The 25,187-nt window shown below is 35.9% G+C and overlaps 1 protein-coding gene across 3 annotated transcripts in view; it reads right to left on the minus strand.

The window, feature by feature from the left end:
* Nucleotides 1–25,187, minus strand: part of FBXL4 (F-box and leucine rich repeat protein 4) — a 69,748-nt gene that overhangs the window by 22,634 nt on the left and 21,927 nt on the right. For 2 of the 3 annotated variants that reach the window (XM_032155656.2, XM_058435419.1), the window contains 4 exons: nucleotides 24,525–25,108; nucleotides 15,445–15,790; nucleotides 9,689–9,933; nucleotides 3,203–3,416 (listed from right to left, as the gene is read on the minus strand). In XM_032155656.2, the coding sequence (XP_032011547.1) occupies nucleotides 3,203–3,416; nucleotides 9,689–9,933; nucleotides 15,445–15,790; nucleotides 24,525–25,036 (1,317 nt within the window). In that variant the 5' untranslated portion in view covers nucleotides 25,037–25,108. The remainder of the gene's footprint in view (nucleotides 1–3,202; nucleotides 3,417–9,688; nucleotides 9,934–15,444; nucleotides 15,791–24,524; nucleotides 25,109–25,187) is intronic. The other variant, XM_058435420.1, reaches the window with a different exon arrangement.

A 25,187-nucleotide genomic window follows, 5' to 3' on the forward strand; every position in this document is an offset into this window, starting at 1 on the left:
ATTATCTTCTTTTTATTTTCACATATGTCCTTAGAGCAAGCTGAGGCATTTGTAATCAATTACTGCTCCTTCTTCAAAACAGAGTCTAGAATATGAGAATATACTGCCAGTGATTTTGTGGAACATTTAAAGAGAGACCAGTCTCCTACATCGTCTTCTCATTCTCTGTTTGCTCTCATCCACCAACATCATTAGGTGCAAGGCAAAAGGAGTGTGTGTATCAAAGGAAGAAGGAGGTGACCTAACGCTTTGCTTAAGTGACAGTGGAGGTGTTTACAGATTGACATGAGTACTAGTGCTGTAGCTTCTGTTTGTTTTCAAAGAAATCAGCTGATTATTTTGCCATCTCTCCTTTTTCTAATTTACTTACTGCCCATGTGGGACTCTGATATAGATCCCAAGAATGAGGAGATAATAAGAGAGTGAAGTATAGGTAGAAAGCAACGAGTTGGGAGGCATTAAAAGTAAACACTGCCTGGGTAAGATTTTCTAAATTTCACATTTGCCATTTATATCACTAAAATAACAGCATCTTTAATTTTAAGTCAACCATAGATCAATGAAAACTCAGTTTTATAATTTTTTTCTACATATTCAATGTCAGAAAAATTACATAGTGTTTATGATATTTTACCAGATGAGCCAATAAAAAAATGTAATAGGAAGTAACGGAGGGTACAACCTAAATTTTATTTAATATATTCGTACAATGATTTTACATCTATATTTAAGTAACTGAGGGAAACCAGAGCTTATGCTATCTAGACCTAGGTACGTATGTATAAATTTCCACTCTTGAGATATGAAATCTTCTTAATCCTCATAAATCACACTTAAAAAATTCGGTCATATCTATCAGTCTGAAATAAATTTAAGAAAACTGTAGACTAATACTTAGATCACATTACTATATAACATTTCAAAAACATCTCATGGGATATATTTTCACAAGCCACGATAGATATAAGATGCCTAGCAAGTTAATTTTTTTTGGTTTTTACCCTATTTTTCTTCTCAAAGGCTCATTTAATAATTACATTTAATAATTATGCATGCTATATTTCTTATTAAACAATCAGAAAATTTTAAATGAGGCATTTAAATCCTCCTTGCTCAGAGGATTTCAGTTTATAGTACACAGGCCCATAAAATAGTAAATGTGCCAGTAAAAAGCAGGCATGGCATAATTTCAGAATGAACAGTCCTACCCAAGAAAAGATAGCTAGCAATTTTATACCCACACAAATGGTGAGTCATTTCACCACAGACCAATGAAAACACAGGCTAATATCATCTGGCATTCAGGGACAATAATTATTTCATTTTACAAATAAAAAATCTGGAAATCTGAGACAATGTCTTCACCTAGATTACCAAGCTTATTGCTGGCAGGGCTAGAACTAGAATCAAAGTGTTCTTTCCACCCTGCCAGGTCACCTGTTAAAGTCTAGCTAAATATTTTGCCCAAAATTGAGAGTAATGCCATCTTAATTCCTTCGGTGTTGCTATAAGAAAATACCTGAGGGTGGGTAGCTCACAAAGAAAAAGAGGTTATTTAGCTCACAGGTATGCAGGCTGGGAATTTCAAGGGGCATGGCACTGTCATCTGCTTGGCTTCTGGCAAGGGCTTTCCTGCTGTGTCTTCACATGGCAGAAGATCAAAGGGGAAGCAGACAGTGCAAAGAGGCCAAACACAAAGGGCATCCTTGCTTTACAACCACCTGCTCTCTTGGTAACCAAACCATTCCCACCAGAACTAATCCAGTCTCCCAAGTCACTGGTATATCATTTTGTAAAAGTAATTTGGTTATCTTTATTCATTTACTTAACAAATATTTACTGAATGGCCAATCTTTACCAAGTACTATTCTAGATTCTGGAAACATGGCAATGAAAAAGACCAAAAAGGCTTCGACCATTATATCCTAATGTGAGAAGACAGAAAATAAGCAAGAGAACAAGTATCATTTCAGAGAGTGACAAGGATGTTAAAAAGGAAATAAAACTTGATGATATGAAGGAAACAAACTAGAAGGGGTGCTACATTTTATCAGTGTCCAGGAAGCCATCTCTAAAAAAATATGCAAGTTGAACACTGAGCTGAAAAAAGGGCAGCCATAATGAGCTAGACAAACATTCCAGACAGGCAAAAAAACAAAAGCCCTGAGCTGGGACCAGGTCAGAACACTCAAGGAATAGAAAGAAGGCCAATATGCATGGAGCAGAGGGAAAAAGTATATGACAAACAGTATGTACTACAGGGGCCCAGGCACATACTCTTTAACCTAGCAATACCACCTCTAGGACTCTATCCAACAGCAGTAATAGTAAGTATGTGTAAAACCATGCACGGGCTCATGGTGAAACCCCATCTCTACTAAAAATACAAAAATTAGCTGGGCATGGTGGCACGTGACTGTAATCCCAGATACTCAGGAGGCTGAGGCAGGAGAATCGCTTGAACTGGCCAGGTGGAGGTTTCAGTGAGCCGAGACCACACCATTGCAATCCAGCCTGGGTGACAGAGTGAGACTCCGTCTCAAAAAAGAAAAAAAAAAAACTATGCACAGAAGAATGTTAGTGCTAGGTAGTTTGTAAAAGGAAAACAACTGGAAAAACTAAATGTTGATCATTTGGAGAATATTAAATAGATTATGGTATAACACATACTATTTCAGTAAAAGAGTTAGATAATATATGCACTGACCCTGGAAACATGTCCTAGAGATATTATGTGAAAAAGCAAGTAGACTAATATATATGACATGATTCCATTTTTTAATGAGACTCATTAACTATGGTATTACAAATTTTAACCTCCAAGTCTGGTCCAGGATAAATACCACTTTGTTTCCTCCCACTGCAAGCAAATGTCCTCTTACATACTATCCTCCTACCTTTCTCTAATTCATTCCCTGCCAGCATTTTGGCTTACCTCAACCAACTGCTTATTTTTTTTCCTGGGAACATAAATAGCATCACAAAAATTTTAAGAGCACAGAGAAGAACATTTCCGCATAATTTAAAAGCATATTAGGTTTGAAATAACTTCACAATGACTGAATCAGCTCTACTGATTTCAGAGTAGTCAGATGGCATCATAAACTTGATTTAAAAATAAAAAACACATTATTATGAGCAATTACAGAAAACCAAATATTCAGTTGGCTACTATAACAGCAATGATGAAAATTATTCTCACCTCTACTTTTGTTCGATAGAGAACAAGTCGTTTAAGGCCGCATAACTTTGCAATGTGGTTGAAAGCTTGAGGTGGTAGCTTATCACAGGAGGAGAGATTTAAGGCCTGTAGATTTGGACACATCTCAGAAATAACTTCTAAGCAAGTTTCATTAAGAAAGTGGCTGCAAGACAATTCAAGGCGTACTAATTCAGATCCACAAACCTTCAGAAACCTGCCAAAACAACATTCCATGTGAATTTTATAAAACTAAAAGATATTTTTGCAAGAATTTTGGAATTTTAGCAACTCTAAGTAGATACATTTGAAAGAATAGATTTCTATTAGGGAAAACGTAAAATTTGTTTTGCTTAAATTCTTATTCACTGCATACTGAAATATGAATGGTTAGGCTAAAAAAATCAACTTGAGAGGACAAAATGAATTCACATCATATAAAAAGTCAGCTAATGCTAAGTGGAAAATTAAGAAAGTAGAAGATGTATTTTTCCTACTTACCTATAATTCACATCTGAGTTGATAAGCCAAAAAACAAACAAAAAAAAAAACAGCAAAACATAACAAAACTCTAAACTCTTGGGAGATATTTCCCGCTCAACAGTACCCATCAAGTACTGGATAATGTATTTTGAACACTGAACACGAAAGTGACAACTTTAATTAAATAACCTCAAAACAAATCAGACTAGGCTCCTCTCAACTCAGAAAATGTCTATGTGGGTTTAACTACAGCACTGTTATGGTCCTTGCAGCTGTTACTATTTAGCAGCTAGACTACTTGATATTGAAAATATTCAATTGCAGCTTCACATAAAATATATAGAAATAAACCAAGATGAAGGTCACAAAATGCTTTATCAGAGTAGTTATCACAGTATTTATCTCAGTTATGTTATAGTTGGGGGAAAAATAATCCTGTCCATGATCATCCCCTGAAAACAATCTAAAAGTAAACATGAATCTAGGAGTATTTGAATCCATGAAACTTTATCAACTAAGCAAACTGAACACTCTTAACAGTGTACCAATTATGCCTGCCCAGGTCTCTTGACATAATCTTCCCACCAGTGTCACATCAGTAATATACTGTTAGTCAATTTATGCCACATCTTTATTCCTAAATGATTTAATGAGCTTACAAATACACATACAAAATAAAATTGACTAAATCAGATTAGTTGTGTAAATAAAGAAAGTAACACTGGTTAAAAGATGGGGTTTTTTTGCATTGTTTTACTAGTTCCTAGCAAAAGGCATTTACTCAAGTCTTAGCATTTCCTCAGCTGTAAATGCAGACTTGAAGTATGTAACAATATTCACCACACTGCCTCGTGGGATTGAAGCTGAAATACTATGCAAATGCAGTTTTTAAAGGTCAAAGCACCCCATAAACATTAAGTATAAGTTAAATCTTGACCAATTCACATTTAAACAATAAAAAAATTCAGTTGCTGCAAATTTAAATATTGTAAATAACCCAGTAGCCTGCACATCTTATTTACACCCGAACACCCGTTTATTCTAAATTCAAACTTGTATTATTTGATTTGTGACATTTCATACAACTGCACACTCCTTCCTTAAAACTCTGACACTCCTCACATAACTCCCTCTCTTGGATCTCCTCCAACCCCTCTCACTGCTGCTTCCTTTGCTAGCTGTTATTAGCTAAACTGCAGTCCACATGAAGCACATTCATTCATTCATTCATTCATTCAACAAATATGCCCTGAGCTTCTACTATCATCCAGGCAATAGTCTAGGCACTGGGGAGATAGCAGTGGATGAAACAAAATCTCTGCTCTCATGAAGCTTACTAATGTTTTGAAGAGAGAAGGAGATGATAACCAAATGAGTAAAGTAAGTCACAAATTTGTGAAAAGTGCCCAGGAAAAAATAAAACAGGGAAGGGCAATAGAAAGTGTCAAGGATGGACAGGGTAGTCAGAGAAGCTTCAGAGACGTGGTGAGTAAAACCCTGAAGGAAGCGAGAGGGTGAGCAAAGCAGGTATCTGGAGGAAGAGCATTCTAGGCAAAGGGAAGGGCAGTCCAGGGCAGGATAACAAGCAGAGTGAAGAACAGTGAGACGGGGGATACAGGAGGCACAAAATGATGGTGAGATGAGTAGATCAGAGATGAGGGACAGTTCACATAGTGTGTGTCACTATAATGACTCTGGCTTTATACCAGAAAGCAAACTGTTAGGAGACAATAGGAAACTTCCCAACTTGATTTAATGAATGATCGAATTTGAAAGCAAAATAAGATAAAGTCTATACCTATACTACCTTTCTGACTTTCTTTCTCTCTCTCAAGAATCCCATATTGCATATTTTTACTCTGGGCAGATTATTTGATTAATATCCTCATTATCTCTACTTAAATTGTCAAAATGTATACTACCTACCTTTTCATATCTACATCCCAAGAAGGCAGACAGAGTAGCAGACTCAATTAGCTGAACACAGCTCTTACTTCTTTCCTTAATGCTTCTCATGCAGGTTTTATTTTAATGCATAATTACATATATATATTTTTTCATCTCAACTGTGCCACTAATCATTTGAAAGGAGAACTCAGCTTGTTTACTTCCTGCAGTCAATTCATTCTACATTGCGAATACTCACAAAGTATTTTTTTATACTGAAGGTTTTATGAGAGGACCTAAGTTCAGATAAACAATCCCAGACTAGGTCTCCTGCTATGAGAAAAGGAATCTCTGGAGAGAAAAATAAATTGCTTATTATTATGAGGTGATTAATTTGCTCAAAATAATACAAGTACATAAGAAGTAATTTACTAAATGGTAACTTGCATCCTAAAATAATTAAGATGACATGAATGATTTGAGTTTACTTATCACAAAATAAAAGGTAATAGTCCTCAGAAATTGCCTGAAGTATAAAAGGTAAGAGAAGAATTAGATACAAATATCTATGACTTCTAAATTCCTAATCTCATGTTTTTTTAGCTGACCCTCACTGAGTTTTCTAAAACAATATATTCAAGATAATTTTAATCCCAAATAACTTGGAACATTATTTAATATAGCTGATCCAAAATAAAGCCATTAAAAACAAAACTTCCTGCTTAACTGTATATGGGTACTATCCAACAAGGATAGAAAGAAAGGAAAAGAACATCTTAAAATGGTCTCTACTTTCTAGAGTTGACAATCTAAGACACAACTGTGGCCGGGCGCGGTGGCTCACGCTTGTAATCCCAGCACTTTGGGAGGCCAAGCCGGGCGGATCACGAGGTCAGGAGATCGAGACCACGGTGAAACCCCGTCTCTACTAAAAATACAAAAAATTAGCCGGGCGTGGTGGCAGGCACCTGCAGTCCCAGCTACTCGGAGAGGTTGAGGCAGGAGAATGGCGTGAACCCGGGAGGCGGAGCTTGCAGTGGGCCGAGATCACGCCACTGCACTCCAGCCTGGGGGACAGAGCGAGACTCCATCTCAAAAAAAAAAAAAAAAAAAGACACAACTGTATAAAATATAGGCAGGCAACTGAATAAATATATTAGTGGGAAATAAGCTCTTTATACCATAAAATTTTAGCTCTATGTCAAAATACCTAATAAAGTTCTTGAATCTAGAAAGCATCCAAGAATGTTTCCTAAAGGAATGAATATATATAAACTACTGAGAACAAGTAAGAGGAGTTTAGAGCAAAAACCTACACATAACTGAGGGGGAGATCAAGGCCATTCAGCAAATATTTGAAGAAAAATGGTAGGGAAAAAATGAACCTAAGGCTTTTTGAACAGAATGATACAATTAAGTTCTAAAGCACAAACAGGCAGGCAGGGAAAGGAACATCTAAGACTTCGGGGAACCGTATTAGAAAAGTGGAATTATAATAGATGTGATTTTAATGAGTAATGATATGCATGAACAGTACTCAAAGTAATAAATCACAAATCTGTAGCTAGAATAGGATTTTAATAACTGATTAAAAGTTTAAAGTTCTCTTTATTCCAATGTAACCTATTTCTCCACTATTCTGAATAATAAAAATTCCTTAAAAGTTATTTAAAATCCAGTTAAACAGTTCTAACTTGTGAGATAAGGCTTTTAAGCAACAAAAATAAACTGCATCAAACTTTTTCCCAAAGATTTGTTCAAAAAGCAGCTCATCAACATTGGTCTCTAGTTTTTAAATGTGCTTTTCTTCTTTAAAGTATTACAAATAAGTCTTCTTCATAGTAATGAGCATAAATAGACCATACTTATTCATAGATTATTCATTAATAATCAAGCCATGCATATTTATTGTTTATTCTGGGAATGCTGCCTACAAGCCATAATAACTATCAATTCAGCAGTCAAGTCATGGGGGCCAACAGTAGTCAGTAGGCAAAACTCCAATATGCCCCGCCCAAGAAAAGGTTCTCTCTCCCTCTTACTTTAACTTTTTCTTTTCTTAATGGGAACAGTGACTACACTTAAAGGAATGCCATCAAGATTTATGATTTTACTGGCTGAAATACTACAGTAAAATATGAGAACTTAAATTTACATATAGCTTTTTCTGATTATTCAAACTGCTCTACAGCAACTACCCTGGGTGAATTGAAAATGGAAGATAAATTGTGGGTTAGAAAGTAGATAGAAACTCTAACTTTGCAAAAGATCTTTATCCATTACTAGTATAAAAATTTTTTAAATGGCATGGGTAAGTTTTCTTCTTATAAGTGATGTTTCTTCTCAAGTGCCAGAAGCTGCATAAAGCAAGTTTTTAAAATTGATTAATATTAGCTTTATATTTTACTCGTTATTATCACGGTCATATGCAGCACTCTGCCAGTGAAGCTGGACTTCAGCCATTCACGACTAATATTTTCTTTAATGTCTACATATTAGTTACTACCCTGTTACTCTGTTTATAAAAAATAAGGGATATGTTTATATGTTTATCTTAATATCTTTATCTTCTCTGTAGCCTGAAGACAAGAACTATATTATATATCTCATATGTCTCTGTATATGATCAACACCCACTACAATGCCTTGCACACAAAGGGTAAAAACAAACGTTTAATAAATTCTTAATAATGGAAAACATTGGGAAAGAGCTATGAGGGTAATTAAAATACCCTAATGGTCTACATAATGTAAAATAATGCTTACTGACACCACTTGTTCTATCTGTTTTCATATTCAGTTAGTCTTGGTTTATGATAATGTATACTCTAAATATTCACAGACTTCATTAGCTTCAGTTCTTTCTTGGTCCTATTAGCAGAGGAAAGAATTTGAAATATGTGTGTTTGGGGCAAAGGGAAGTAGAAAGGACTAAACAGTGTTTCACTGGACAGCTGCCAAATATCTAGCAATGAATCCCTTCCCCTGGTTCAATTTCTGGCAGAAAAGAAACTCAGTGCATCCATGGTTTCAACATGTGCTACTAGCCATTACTGTTTGGTTTATTTTTCAATTTGATGCATAAAATATCAAGCTCAGTATTTGGAACACATTGCTACTATTTCAAACGTCATTACTTCATTTAAATCTAACAATATCAAATCTTTATTTCTGGAACTGCATCTTTATTTTTATAATCTGAGTTAAGGAAACAAGGCTCCACATACTAATTTCTAATTCATAAACCACTGTTCTAGAATATATTCACTGGGGATATGTGTAGGGATTGCTATAGTTCACTTTTCATTTTTAAAAATAGAATACAAGAGTATTCATTAATTAAAAATAACAAAATTTCTCTAAAGTTTCTACTCCTTCATTATTTAACTTCATGAAAATGCTGGGATTGTATGTAACATACAATGAGAAAAACCATGATCAAGGTTAGGAGAAAGACACCTGTTTGTATCCTAAGAAAAATTACTATGGCATTACTAAATGAATATGCACTTGTGCATGCTTTCAAATGCTTAACAGGTGACATTTAATAGTAAGGAAACTAAATGCTTAAATAGAAAGGAGCGGAAACACCTGGGCAGGTCTGCAAGTGTGGTCGTCTATTTAGCATGCAATTGCATTTTCAACATAATTAGTTTAAATGAGCTTCTAAATCTGGGTGATGTATTGCACATGTAATTAAGATTTAATTAAAAATGTTCTATAATAAATTGTTTTCCATTTCTGACAAATCACATTAGAGAGGTAGATTTTGATTTGGAAATAGTTTTTAAAATGTGTTAATCATCTGTGCTGCAAATATGAGAAAGAAGAAACAGGAGCTCTGCTGAAAGTTACTTGGGATTTAAAAAACATGAAGTAAAGGGTATAGTTTCCCTTCATATTCATATAAAATTTAGCTGAAGAGGATAGTAAAACACTTATTTTTTATAAGCAGCAGCATTCTAAACATGACACTCAAAATATATTTCCTTTTTATTTTTGTAAGTACATGTTACATAATTTCAAACTTTTATTATGAAAACCACTACATAAATAAGTATAGCCTGCTGCTGGGGGGAAAAAAAAACAAAAAAAACTTCATCCAGGCTTTGTACTAACCTGCTAAATCCTGCAACAGAGATGAAGCCTCTGTTGCCAGTCCAAGATAAATTAAGCCACTGGACAAGAGTGCATCGAGACTGCAGAAATTCCAGAGAAGTGTCATCTAGTTTTGCCCAGTATGGTTGCAGATTGAGGTGGATGTATTGCAGAGGATCACAGCAATGCTGGCTCAGTAGTTTGCAAGTCTGTGCTAATCTACACAGGTCTGGGAGTGTAAGATGATTCAGAATCAGTTGAATAAGCTAAATAAGACAGAGAAACCAAGATCGTCAAGAGTGAAAAGCAGTATCATTCTATGAAACATATAACATGATCTAATAAGGAATAAAAGTGTCATACACTTTATAACAATACTGTCATATAGTAAATAAACATCCAATAGAATTATCCAAATAGAAGAAATCATACATGCATTTGACGGTAGTGCATTTCAAGATTGTTCAAAGTATACTCAGCTCATAATGCCTACTCATTTTCTTAGGTGCAAAGATACACTTTGGTAATCTATTGACTAATACAATTTGTCATACTCAGCATTACTAAACAGCTACTACGTGCCAGACACTGGCAACAGAAAAGAAAGAGTGCCCATTCTCAGAGTGCTTACAGTCCAGTGGGGATTGGTAAGGACAATGATACGTTTTAATAGCTTTGACAAAAAGAAACACAGAATGCTACTAAAGCCTAGCAGGCCTAGCTCCAAAGTGAAAGTGTACCTGTGCCAGGAATACTCAGCTTTTTTTTAAAAAAAAGAAATACTTTTAAGTTCTGGGGTACATGTGCAGAACGTGCAGGTGTGTTACGTAGGTATACAAGTGCCATGGTGTTTTGCTGCATCCATCAACCCATCACCTACACTAGGTATTTCTCCTAATGCTATCCCTCCCCTAGCCCCCCCACCCACCGACAGGCCCCAGTGTGTGATGTTCCCCTGCCTGTGTCCAGGTGTTCTCATTGTTCAACTCCCACTTGTAAGTGAGAACATGTGGTGTTTGGTTTTCTGTTCCTGTGTTAGTTTGCTGAGAATGATGGTTTCCAGCTTCATCCATGTCCCTGCAAAGGACATGAACTCATCCTTTTTTACGGCTGCATAGTATTCCATCATATATATGTGCCACATTTTCTTTATACAGTCTATCATTGATGGATATTTGGGTTGGTTCCAAGTCTTTGCTATTGTGAATAGTGCCACAATAAACATATGTGTGCATACGTCCTTATAATAGAATGATTTATAATCCTCGGGGTATATACCCAGTAATGGGATTGCTGGGTCAAATGGTATTTCTAGTTCTAGATCCTTGAGGAATCACCACATTGTCTTCCACAATAGTTGACTAATTGACACTCCCACCAACAGTGTAAAGGCATTCCTATTTCTCCACATTCTCTCCAGCATCTGTTGTTTCCTGACTTTTTAATGATCACCATTCTAACTGGCATGAGATGGTATCTCACTGTGATTTTGATTTGCATTTCTCTAATGACCAGTGATGATGAACATTTTTTCTTATGTTTGTTGGCTGCATAAATGTCTTCTTTTGAGCAGTGTCTGTTCATATCCTTTGCCCACTTTTTGATGGGATTGTTCCTTTCTTGTAAATTTGTTTAACTTCTTTGTAGATTCTGGATATTAGCCCTTTGTCAGATGGATAGATCGCAAAAATTTTCTCCCATTCTGTAGGTTGCCTGTTCACTCTGATGATAGTTTCTTTTGCTGGAACATTCAGCTTCAAACAGTCAGGGGCAAACCAGGTGAAAAGAGAGTCTAGTGGTAAAGACTGTGTTATGAAAGCCTCACAGAGGAGCTTGGATTTATCCTGAAAGCAATGAGGAGTCCTGAAGGGTTTTAAACTAGGGGTTTTAAACTAGAGTGACATGTTCACATTTGTGTTTCAGAAATATCACTGCGGGAGGTGCTACTGGAAGCAAGGAGGCAGGAAGAGAAACCAGCCATGGGGCTAATACAGACTTCTAGGAAATAGGAAATAAGGGGTCTGCTCAAGGCAGCTGGCAGTGATGATGGAGTAGCAAACAGATACAAGAATTATTAAGAAGGCAGAATTCAAGAGATTGTTATCTCTAATTAAAATTACCTTCTTGAACTAGTCCAAGATTTATTTTTTCTTAACAGTTGGGAGCTTCTAGTTTCAAAGAACTACTGCTTAAATAGCCTATTCTGAACTAACAATTATAAAGAAAAAGATATTAAATATTTGCTAAATGTTAAAAATCTTAGATGAGAGAGGGTTTTTTTTAATTTAATGTATTTATCTAGCTAAACTTTTTGTTTTGCAATTAACCTAAATGCTCTTCTTCAATTTATTTTGTTATCTAGGCTCAGTATTAATTTCAGGTCAGAATTTCACTATTTTAAGCCAAAATATCACAAAACGCAGAGTAACAACAACATGATCTTTAAAATAAGTTTAAAGAGGGTGTAGCCAGAATCTCCCTTACTCCTGATGTTTCTTAGTAATTTTCTTAGTAATTTACTGACTTTCCAACCTGCTCCTTGGCTATTAATTCTCACTTACCCATGCTGTTGAACCCAATCTCTCTCAGACACTGCAAAATCTCATTGTAGTGTTCCCTCTACCTAGCACGATTGAATAATTTTTCTTTAACAAATCTCATCATCCAGATACACCTGTTGATGTGTAAAATATTACACAAACAAAAATCAAAAATTTCAAGTAAAAAGTAAACCCAAACATTGAAGAAAGGTCTAAAACGAGAAGTTTCTTCCTCCCTACACTCAGTTCTAACCATCCCTCTCCCCAAAGATAAGCATTGTTTTTCTGATCTCTTCCAAATAAATGTACATGAAATTCTGTTCTTGAATTTGCACTAAAAGAATGATACTATATACACCATTCAGCAACTTGTTTTTCTCATTTAATGATATATGTTGTAGGTCTTTCTATATCTGCACATACAGACCCACCTCCTTTCATTTCACAGAAGTGACATAATTCAACTAGTTTCTCATTGATCTATGTCCTGCTTTTTTTCCTATTGCAAATAATACTGCAATATCATTGTGCATATGTATTATGCATGTATGTTCGTCTTGGCAAACTTTGAAAATATATCCTTACAGTAAATTACATGCATTTACAAGTTTTGATGCAAGTGGAGAACTGCCATTCACAATGTTCACATCAATTTATATATCCATAAAAATTGTATGAAAGTACCCTTTTGCTTATATCCTAGACAACATTGTTATCAAAACGTTTTTATTCTGAAAGGCAAAAAAGGAAGAAAAGATATAACTGTTTTTGTGTTTCTTTTTTTTTTTTTAACGACAGAAATATAACACTTTCCCAGGGGAATTGTCAATACATTTCCCTCTATCCTCTTGGCCTGTTGCTGGACTCTATTCTGTTCCATTTATCTATATGTTATTTCTCCCATATCAAGATAACTAAGTTTTTTAAAGTATATGTGTTGGAATGTCGTGGACTGTATGGCTGCAAATGAGAATCAGGACTAATACTCCTTTATCACACTTCTTTTCCAGAATTTTCCTGAGTATTTTCATATTTTTAGGCAAACTTTTCAATTTTAAAAAACTCTGTTTGCAGAATTGGGACTTCATTGAATATGCTAATTAAGGAAAACTGATATTTTTGTTGTATTTTCCTACTCTGGGGCATATTCTAATTTTTTAGCAAAAGTAAATTATCTGCAAAGTCTAAAGTAACTGTGACTCCCCTTGACTAATTTGGCTGTATACTGGACCACCCTGAAGATCACTGGCTGAAGGAATAAAATGCAAATCTCTTGGTGAAACCCAAACAGCCCTCATGACGCAGCAGAATAGACTCTGCACTGCCAAAGACAGGGAGTCCCAATCACTGTCATCTATGTGCATGGAGCTGTGCACTGAGGCAGCCCTGAGCCTCCATCCAATTCCATCTCCTGAAGCTTCCCCTATCAAATCCTATGTTTTGGTCACACTGAAATACTGGAGTTCCCAAATAAGTCACACAGTTTTACTTCTCATCTTTGTACCTTCTCTTCCCTTTGCCTCAAGTGTCTTCTGGCCTTCATTCAAATTCTATGGGTCAAGCATTTTATCAGGTCTGGATAAAATTCAATAAACTATTTAAAATGTATTTGCTGAAATTAAATTTCTATTTTATGGTTTTTGCAAGTGGGTAAGAATCAAAGCAGCGATTCACTCTCCTCCAGATGAATTGCTCCAACTGCTGCTACAACAGACCCTCCACAGAGCCCTGAGGAGCAACACTGTCAGTATCTCATGCTCCTCTCTCTCCCCAAACCCAGCTTTTCCTTCATCTTTCCTCCCTCCTCCCAGTAAAGGCCAGTCTTGTCCAATCTGTGAAGCTCCCTTTCCATCATATGAGGTCTGGGTGGGATCCTGGTCCCATGGCTTAAAGACCAAATTACCTTGGACACTTAAATTCATCTTTATGTGGCAACTTTAGCTACTTCACAGGATGTGCCATAGCATTTTAACTGTAATATGTTGGAGAGGCATTACAGTTACTATTACTCTAAGACATTCAAGAGGCTATCTTATTGTTTCATGAAAGTTAAGCTATTTGTGTTATTTCCATAAAATCTGAAATACACATCAATTTGGAAGAGGGATATCTAAGTTTGTTAAAATTTGAGTCTATAAAGTTTTCTTAAAAAGAAAACTGATACACATTTTTAACCACACAGTAGTTTTCAGTGGGAGACAGAAATGCTTGGCCCTACTCTCACCCCTAGGAATATTTCAAAACTGGTGGGGAGAGGTTTTGGTGTCACATGGCCCTAGAATGCTACTAGCATTTGACATCTGGGAGCCTGTGATGCTAAATATATCTCAGAAACACCCCAGTAGGGACGCACTGAAAACAAGACTTCAGACTAGACACACAAAAAAAGTATTAATAATTCCGGGCAGGACGTGGTGGCTCGCGCCTGTAATCCCAGCACTCTGGGAGGCCAAGGTGAGCGGATCACGAGGTCAGGAGATCGAGACAATCCTGGCTAACACAGTGAAACCCCGTCTCTACTAAAAATAAAAAAATAAAAAAAATTAGCCAAGCGTGGTGGCAGGCACCTATAGTCCCAGCTACTAGGGAGGCTGAGGCAGAAGAATGGCGTGAACCCAGGAGGCAGAGCTTGCAGTGAGCCGAGATGGCACCACTGCACTCCAGCCTGGGCAACAGAGCAGGACTCCATCTCAAAAAAAAAAAAAAGTATTAATAATTCCAAGGTAATAGCACTACCTGCCTAGACCAAAAATTACAGTTAGGCGAATATAGAATAGAGGTAGTATAGAAAAAAAAAATGACACTTAGAGAAACTACAGATTAAATAGAATAAGCACCCATCTCACAATCTTATTAATATTCTTATTTTTAATAGCAAATCACTTTTAACATAACTAATATAAAGTTAAGCATGTATTGCCCATACTTCAACTATAATATGAATTAAAGTGGATTGTTACTTATTACTGGTTTTTGTATCTGGTTATTATTAATTAGCAATATGAAAATATATACTTAATAGTTTATCCAGAAACACTAAAGCCAAACCAAAACAAAAGCAGTGAAATTAGTTAAAACATGATTTTGTCTAGTTTTTCCAAAATCAAAATATACAACACATCAAATTATATATATCTTACCAATGCTCAATTACCGGTGCTCAGTAAACATTAATATCTAAAGATTAAAAATCTATAGTGTTATATCCAATACTGCTACTAAATATTTTTGGCTTACCTCATAAGGTAGTTTATCAAAATACCCATTATTTGGCCCTTCCCTGAGGACAGCACTGCTAAACTGTTTGTTAAGACTGTCCATTCCACAACCATCCTTTTCTTCATAGGCATCATCTTCTATATCATTCATGTCAACAAGTGAAGTCTTGAGAGAAAGCACTGGCTTGTCCTTCACACCATGTAGCACAACTGCATCTAATTCAGTGTAATAATCCAGAAGAGAACTATTTACTTCCAGTCGTATAAGATTTGTGGGGAAATTTATCTGCTTAATACAAGGTTTAAACTGGCGAGCTTGGGAAGCATTCACCTTCGTAGGTCTCTCTGACCAAAGAATCTCCCATCTGCCAAAAAAAGAAACTTCCCTATAATACAGTTTAGAATGAGCTCTACTGGTCCCTTAAGGTTATAGACCCACGCCCAATATGTCACAGTGTGACACAAAGTCATCAAAATAAATAGAATCCAATATAAGTATTGTTCCCAAGATATAAAAAACGTTAAAAAACCAAATGCCACAGACCCTATTACTTAATTTATAAGTCCCCAAACAGTCCTTTTTTATAGATTTCACATTGATCAGTTTAAAAACTGGAACATGTATTTAGAGGTATCCGAACAACATTACATTTTACAAGATAAGTAAACCCAAAGAATAAAACACACAAAGATGAAGCTCCCTGTGTGCATGGCTTAAACCAACTGCGGAAACTAAACTGATCATTTTGCTTCACAAAGGTCTCCTGCTTCAGCTTTTCCATTTCTGTCACTAGCCTCATATAAATGCAAAACTTTCATATTATCTTTTTCTCTTTATTTTATCAAATCATTGTTTCCTCAAATTTTTCAAGAAACTGTTTCTTGTATATGCCCTTCTCCTGAATTTCCATTTTTGCTGTATTTAAGTTATCCTTATATCCTTAGTATCTAGCAAATATCTAAACACATAAAAGGGGAATAACATTCTCCTATTCCTCCAAATGAACTCCTGCTTCCCAGCCAGATTAATCATTATTTTCCATGCAATAAACTTATTTCCACCTTTATGTCTTTGCTCGTGTTATCTTCCTCCCCATGAAATGCCCAACCTACTATTATCTGCCTATCTATTCTTCAAGGCCTAACTTATATTCCATCTCCAGATAAGTCTTCTTATAAAACTATTTTCCAAAATTGAAGATTCTTCGTAATAATAGTATCATCAGGTACTTAATATACTCATATGTCAGTTACCTATTTCTCTAATATTGTTTCTAAGAGAGAAAATTAGAAACATTTTAAAATACTTCAATTATCATCTTTCCTCTATTCCTAATTATTTACTTTTGCTAGTAAAGTTTTTTAATAAAGATTTTACGTCAGAGAATAAGAATATTTTTAAGTCTCTCAATACACACTACAAACTGCTTCCAAAAAAGCTTATGCCAATACTACATAAGAATGATCACTGAAAGCATTAAAAATAATCTCTAATTTCATAGTGAGCCATATCTCCTTACGATGTAATTTGTAATTCACTGATTACTAATGACACTTAATTTTTTTATATATTCATTAATCATATGAGATTTTTTCCACCAATAAACTGTTCGTTTATTTCCCTGGCCCAATGACCTACTGAGATCTAAGTAAAAACTGATAATGGCAAAGCATATAAGAAACTGAAAGGAAAAAAAAAAAGAAGAATGTGAAACTCAAGGGAGAAATCAGAGCCAAAACTGTAGAAGCCATCAACATATAGCTACTCCAACTGTTTTTAGGCCCAGAAGGGACCAAGAAAAGCATATGGCCACAATCTTGGAAGAATGGAGAGGGAAGTATGGCAATTTCTACCTTTAGGAATAAAAGCAAACTCCAAAGGAATTCTAATAAACATATCACGAAGGGAATCAGGAACCACAGAATAGGGAACTTTAGCAGTAGGGACTTTTATTACAGTTTCTAGAACCTTTATAATCCCATACTTGTTGTTTTTGCTGATTCTCTCCTGAAATGTGGGAATAAAATCCATCAAACATAAACAGCCTGTGAGTATCTGTATTCAGACGCAACATTAAAGTAGCAATGGATAAATTAGTTACACCCTATAACCAATCTTGCAAGGCAGGCAAAGAGTTCCAAAGAATAGAGCAGGCTGTGGCAGGTTTAATGAGGAAAGAGAAGCAGGCTGGGTATCTTCTTCTGGTGACAAGGCAGAAAAGCAAACTTGGAGTGCCATCCTGAACCTAAGCATGTCCATAGAGATTAACTGCTAAAATCAAGGATTCCTAACAAAGGAATTGATTTGAATACTCTAATGTAAATATATGCAGTAAAACAGAGCTAGCCATATAGGTGCTGGGGAACAGAAGCATGAAACATCTAAAACAATGCTGGTGAGAAAATGCATGCCTAATTTTGTATACCTTATTTCCAAGAATCACAGAGTAAATTATAGAATACATGAAGAAATTCAAATTTTAGTCTTACTTTTTTGTCGCCACTGCAAATTGACACCAGACGATGCTGGAGGAACATCTCCAAGAAACAAGGACCCCTCAAGACCCTGTGAAATAACCACCTATACTGGTTTATGGCACATGTGAACTAAACCAGCCTACTTTGTTGTTTAGTTTCAATGGGGAGTTTTGTGAGGCTTAAGAAAAACACTGAAAGTATAATATAGAAATAACCTCTGCCAAGTTCTTAGCAATAAATAAATATGCACACAATACAGGTCTTCATGTATAATTTGAAATGCATTATAATGTAAATCAAATTAAAAAATTATAAATATAAGCATAAAGACATTGATTAGAACATAAATATTCCATTTTAATAATGCATTCATCTACAAAAAGTCCTCTCTAGCTACCTTACAGAACATGCAAAATAGATAGGGTTAAGATGATGCTTTCAACTGACTTCCTTAACATTTCTAGCATGTTTAAACATATTAGGATTAATGTTATTTTAGCATCATTCTTGCTTCTGACTTCTATATCGCATAAAGATTATTTAGTTACACATATATGAGAAGCTGCAAAAATTATACTTAAAGTAGAATATCAGGATGATATCTGTTTTTAGAAAGATTTAAAAATATGTCTAAATATTAAAAATTCCAAGTAAATCATTAGTTTTTATATTTTACTTTTATTTTTCTTGATAACCTAAAAAGTAACAAAAAAAAAAAAAAAACGGCAGAAAAATTACTTATAGGTCTGTGGCCACTTGAATTAACTATGAGACCAATACAAACAGATTTTCTGCTACCTACATTAAAGTTTTTGTTTAAAATTCCCTAATAGAGCTAAAATGTATCATTTCTAAGTTAAAATGAGAAAGGTATCTATCTTACCCAACAAGAGAATATGAGAATTTCTTTTTATTCTGGAAAACTAAAGCCAGAATAATAAAAACTAGTCAGTGAAAACAAGAAAACAAACATAAACATATGCACATGTACATACAGGTACACACACACACACACACACACACACACACACACACACACACACATTCTGGAGAAAGCTCAACTCTTAATTCTGTAGCCCCAGGGCAGTGTTAATATGATTAAATTCCTTTAAGTCATGGATTTTGTAATATGTACATTTACATGCTTAGTATTATTCTCATACACTGTATTTATTTACTGGACATATCTGACAAACTCTAATGTACTCTTTAAGTATTTTAAATCTCGAGTATCACATGTGCAAAATTCAGCCTGGAATGTCTTTGAGACTGGGCTTACAGTCTGCATCTGGAGCATTCAATTCTGGGATAGTAACCAACACAAGCCCATTTAACGTTCTTTCTGTTGATTGTACTGGATGACTACTATGTGTCCAGTGCTCAGAAACAATAAACCACTCTCTCTATGACTGTTGACCTGCTGTTATACCACTAAGAAACTTTCTCCAGGGCAACCAGGAAGCAGTGGGTACATGAGAGGAAGAGAGATGTTTCATTAATGGAAACCAAAGAAAGCAAGTTTTCTAACCTGTATTCAGGCTTGAAGCCAGGCAGATGAGTACAAAAAGCTTCCCTGCAACCCAAATTTATCCTAGCCAGTAAGTGTATCTAGTAGCCAGCAAAGAACGTTATCTTGCCAACCTTGTTCCATTTCACTAGCTGAAAGTGAAGGAATAATAGGAAAACAGAAATAAAAGTAACAAGTATTCTGACACAGAGGTCTATCTATTCACTCCCTGCCTCCCAGCCCATCTCTAATTGGAAACTAATAAACTAGCATGTGCTTAAAAAAAAATTAACCAGTGAAGAGCTTGGTCAATTCTGAGTTAAATGACAAAATCATGCTTCTTGGCCCACATGACCAAGGTCCAGGTCATGACAAATTCGTGAAATCGTTACTTAAGCAACTGGATTTGGTAGCAAATTCTATGAAAGCCTCTTTTTTTCTCCCTACTTTCTTAATTTCAATATTTTATAGTTGGAGTGCTTTGAACACTGAAAAAAAAATTCCACATCATTAAATTTCATTCCCAAATAACTTTATTCCAATTGGTTTCTTTAATCTGACCTCTATTTGTCATGTTCTTCTTCCCCTTTTCCTTGTCTCTCTCTTCCAAATGGTAACCCTGAGCTAGCCTATTTTCTGAGTCTTACATAAGCATCCATTAAGATATTATTCACAGGACTAGGGCACTCTATAAAACCTGCAACCTCCGCCTTCTGGTTTCAAGTGATTCTCCTGCCTCAGCCTCCCAAGTAGCTGGAATTACAGGTGCCCGCCACCACGCCTGGCTAATTTTTTTATTTTTAGTAGAGACAGGGTTTCACCATGTTGGCCAGGCTGGTCTCGAACTCTTGACCTTGTGATCCACCCGCCTCGGCCTCGTACCTCTTAATAAGGTACTAGGCGAGAAATGAAGAGACTTTAAGATCTGGTAGAACTACCTGTAACTTTTCCACTTCATTTACTGAACAAAGAACTGCAATCACATGAACTAGGAGAAGACTGGTTTTAAATTTTAAATTTTAAATGTTCTGGGACTAAAAGAAGTCAATTTCCTGCAAATTCCTGAGCTACTCCAACACACTCTTGTTTGTTAATTCCTAAGGGAGGGATATAAAATTAAAATAATAGGCACTGTAGCCCAGTGGGTTCCCAAACAGTAGTACATGATAGAGTTTTCCATCACTAAATGTGAGAATGCACATTTAGTATGCACCTATCACACATATATGTTCTTATAACATTTAAAGAAATCTTTATTCAAGATTCTGATCATGCTAATTTCTTGGTATAAACTGAGTTGCTAATCATTTTACAAATTTGTCATGATCTGGTCCTTTCAACTTTGTGGGCCAAGAAATGTGATTTTGTCATTTAACTCAGAATTGACCAAGCTCTTCACTGGTTAATTTTTTTTGAACAGATGTATAAACTTTTATGAAATAGTGATGATAGATAAAATTGGCATTTTGTTTGTCTTTTTACTATATGTTAATTTAGCAAAGTAAATAATCTGCCAAGTCCATGAGTTCCCTAATTTTTATGATCATTATTATGTTACTAGTTTATTGTGACTGACTCCTCCCACCTGAACTCCATTCACATGCACACCCCCCACCTCATCAGTTCTATGTGCCACCCTGCAGATGGGCTTGCTTTGCTCCTAAGGGTTTACACCTATAACCTTCACAGAACTACCTTGGGCTTCATCTAGGGAGTGACATGTGCCTAGAAGATTGACAGTCCCCCTTCCCACCCTTCCAGCCCATGGTCAAAGTCTGGCTGGTGCAGGAGTATAAGGGCCCAGCTCTCTAGCAACTTTGCCTCCCAGCAGACTGGGACTTCACATGATATTGCATCCTTGCTTGATTTTTCCCATCGTGCTTTCCCTACTCCTTTACTAGCTTCTCCCAGAGTATTTCCATAAAAAATTTCCATAAAAATTTCCATAAAAAATTGCACAGGAATAGTCACCTCAAGATACTCTTCTGGAAAGCTGGATCCAAAATATCTATAAAATCCCAAAGTCTAGAAACCACTAGTTTAGATCTTAAGAATGTTACTCCCATGTCTGCAGTTGCCAACAGCTTATTCTCTGCATTCTTGGGCTTTTCTCAATTCTTCAAACACCATGATCTTAGCTCATGATCTCACCTTCAAATGTGCTGTTGTCTCTCCTCCTTTCCTATCCACACTGGAGCCTCACTCAACCCTCAGGTCCCAGGTAAGTCACTTCCCCAGGGAAGCCTTCTCTGAGCCCATAGATTAGGTTCTCCCCTCTGCCAATACATGTTTTTCATGGTCCTCTTCTAGGCTGGCCTGTAAGCTCAAAAAAGAGCCATCTCTGTCTGACTCTCTACTTGGTTCCTAGCAGTGAACTGGCAGGGTGTTCAATAAATGTTTCTGATTGTATAAAAAATTCACCCAAATGTTAACAGTTACTGAATCTGGGCAGAAAAATTACAGATTTTTTTCATATATATTTTACTTTTTTTTGTATTTTCTAGATTATTTTTAAACAATGAAACATCTATTGATTTCATAACCAGTAAAATTTAAAAAGGCTTTTTCTTATATCTTAATAATATATTGGTCATCTTTTTTTCTCTTAAAATGTAATGGTATTTTCAGTAGACTAAAGCTGAAAATCAGTAAAGAAAATTAGAGATACAGGTATAAATAAAGTTTTAACTTTAATCACAATCACATACCAATAACTCTCAGTAACCCAAGAGTATGATTTGTACTTAAAATTAGTCATGCAGCTGTTAAGTTTTAGACTGGAGAAAACAGATTACATGTACCATTGATCTCCTCCCTAAATCTTTTCAGATTTTTGGAAAAAAGTAGATAACTTTGTAAGAAGAATGACAGAGTCCTAATAAAACAATTCTCATATAAGAAAAGATCCTGCCATGCACAGTGGCTCACATCTGTAATCCCAGCAATTTGGGAGGCCAAGGCGGACGGATCACCTGAGGTCAAGAGTTTGAGACCAGCCTGCCCAACAGGGTGAAACCCCGTCTCTACTAAAAATACAAAAATTAGTCAGGCATGGTGGCGCGCACCTGTAATCCCAGCCGCTCAGGCGGCTGAGGCAGGAGAATCTCATTAACCCGGGAAGCAGAGGTTGCAGTGAGCCAAGATCGTGCCACTACACTCCAGCCTGGGCGACAGAGTGAGACCCTGTCTCAAAACAAAACAAAAGATCCTACTCCATTTTTTCCTCTTAGGGAGAAAACAAAAATCTGATTTTAATTAAAGTATGCTGGCTTTCTGAGTTTAAAAAATGACTAATAACATTATTCGCAGTGGATTATTAGGTAGTTCTGGAAAAAAAAGTAAAGATTATACCAGCAATCTCCAAGTTGAGCTGTACTCTGTATGTTTTCTGGCAGGCCCTGGAAGTATTCCCTTAGAGATGAGGGGACAGAGATATCAGAGGAGCTGCATGTTACAGAGGTAGTAGCTGACCCCTGCCCGCCTCCTCCTACACTGGCAGCTGGCCATCCTACAGTTGAACAGGTGCCCAGATCTGCTCTCAGGCTAGAATGAGAGCGGGGATTTTTATTTATTTTGTTCACTGCTCGCTGACACATCTCTAATACCTAAAACAACACCTAGCACATGGTAGGCACTAAAATATTTAACGAATGAGTGATTTAATAAAGTGATATAAAGTCCTAGAAACTGCTAAGATCCATGAGTAATAGAAAAAATGAGCAAATAATATGATCAGATAGTTAAAGGAAAAAGAAATATAAATGGCTTTTAAACATATGAAAAGATTTCAACCTCAGAGATAATAAAAGAATTTTAACAGTTAACGAGATAACATTTTTCACCTATCAAATTGCAAAAATGTTGAAATTTATTAACATACTCTGTAGGCGAGGCTTTGGCAAAACACCCATGTACATGCCCTGCTAGTGGGAATATAAATAGCAAAGACCCTTTGGAGAGAAATTTGGCATTACATATCAAAATTACAACTGTTAAAAATTAAAATTAAATGTAATTAAAAATAAATTGTTAAAACGCAAAAAAAAAATGTTAAACATTACCAAATTATCAAATTATCCTTGGTTGGGTAGCCTTCTTCTAGGAAATTTATCCCACAGATATACTTGCACACATGCGAAGTGACTTATGATAAGGTCATTCCCTGCATTAATGTTTATAACAGCAAAAGACTAAAAACAACTAAGTGCACATCAATGGGGGACTAGTTAATAAGTTGGGGTTCATACACACTATGCATTACTTGCAAATGCAGGAAAGAATGAGGAACCTCTCTTTGTACTTACAAGAAAAGATCCAATATATACTACTGTGTGAAACAAACAAGGTACAGAACAATGTGATAAATATGCTTGCTTTTGTGTATAAAAATATAAAATTATATTTATATTTGCTTGTGTCTGCACAAAGAAATTCTGGAAAGACACAAAATGAGCTGATAAAAGTGGTTTCTTTGAGGAAGGAATGGGTCCTAGGCACATGGAGAACAGGGTACATGTGAGACTGCATTATATTAATATTTTTTTAAATTAGGAGGTTGAACGACAAAAACGAGAGCCAAGGAGCTGTTATGCAAAATAGGCTTGTAGGGAGAATGCATGAATTACTTAAAGCAACACTGATTTTTAAATGAATATGGGTGTTGCAAAAACATTCAACTAACGTTAAACCAAATCCCCTAAGGACCTACCTCCTCTAAGTATCACTCACAGGCCTATTGTGAGTTGTTGAAAAGATTTAAAAGTAGTAACATGATGCCTGTTTGAAAATATTTTCAAAGTCGTATTTCATACTAACGTCTCAGAATGGCCCATGTCCCTATGAGTTCAAATTGTGCTTTTTGGTTTTGGTAAATTTTACGAGATGCAAATATCATAAGCCATGAATATTATAGTATGAGGTATTACAGGTATAAAGCCTATATTACATCTTTACATGAGTGATCTCTCTTCCCCATCAGAAAACTAAGGACAATTTTCAAAATCAAATTCATTTAAGTTACTTAAAAGAATGCTTGCAATAAAAACGATCTCCAATATTAAAGCAACCAAAACCTTTCTACCATATAACTTAGGTCATTAAAAAATTAGTCTTACCTTACTTCAGCTGGTGGATTTGGGGAATAAGGATTTGCAGAGCAAGCGAGAATTCTAATGACTGCTCCGGGATGATAGGTTTCTAGAACATGAACAGCTGTAGGATACACCTGTTGTTCAAAAGTAAGTTCCACATAGTCCTGGCTCTGAAAATTAGGTGGCGTCCTGTTGAATGGCAAGGAAGCACTAGGACACTGATCCCACCATGTCCCATAAGTTCGAAACACAGCTGTCTGAGTAAAGTCACCAGAACTTGGGAATACATTTGGTACACCAGCCAAATTCCACATAGTATAGGACATACTATTCTCACTTCCATAATGGGAACTGAAATCCACTACTTCTTTGGCATACTGGACTACCTCTGCATTGAGAGGGGAAGTCCGGCTGTTTGATTCTATAGTTCTATGGCTGTTCATCATTTCTCCTCTTGTAGCTGTCCTGGCTCGGCGCCGAAGGCATATATAATAAAACATGGTCAGAACTGTTAACATGGGAAAGACCGGTGACATCTAGATGTGAATTATGAAGCTTCAAAAGGTCAGGTGTCCTCGGTAAGATGCATGAACTCTTTGAAGGATGTTCTAAAAAAAAATGAATGGCTTGGTGAAGTAAAATAACTTAAATAAGCAGAAAAACGCATGGATAAGGTAATGAACAGGC

This window comes from Hylobates moloch, unplaced genomic scaffold (genome assembly GCF_009828535.3).
Source record: "Hylobates moloch isolate HMO894 unplaced genomic scaffold, HMol_V3 SCAFFOLD_2, whole genome shotgun sequence".
Classification (NCBI taxonomy): Eukaryota; Metazoa; Chordata; class Mammalia; order Primates; family Hylobatidae; genus Hylobates; species Hylobates moloch.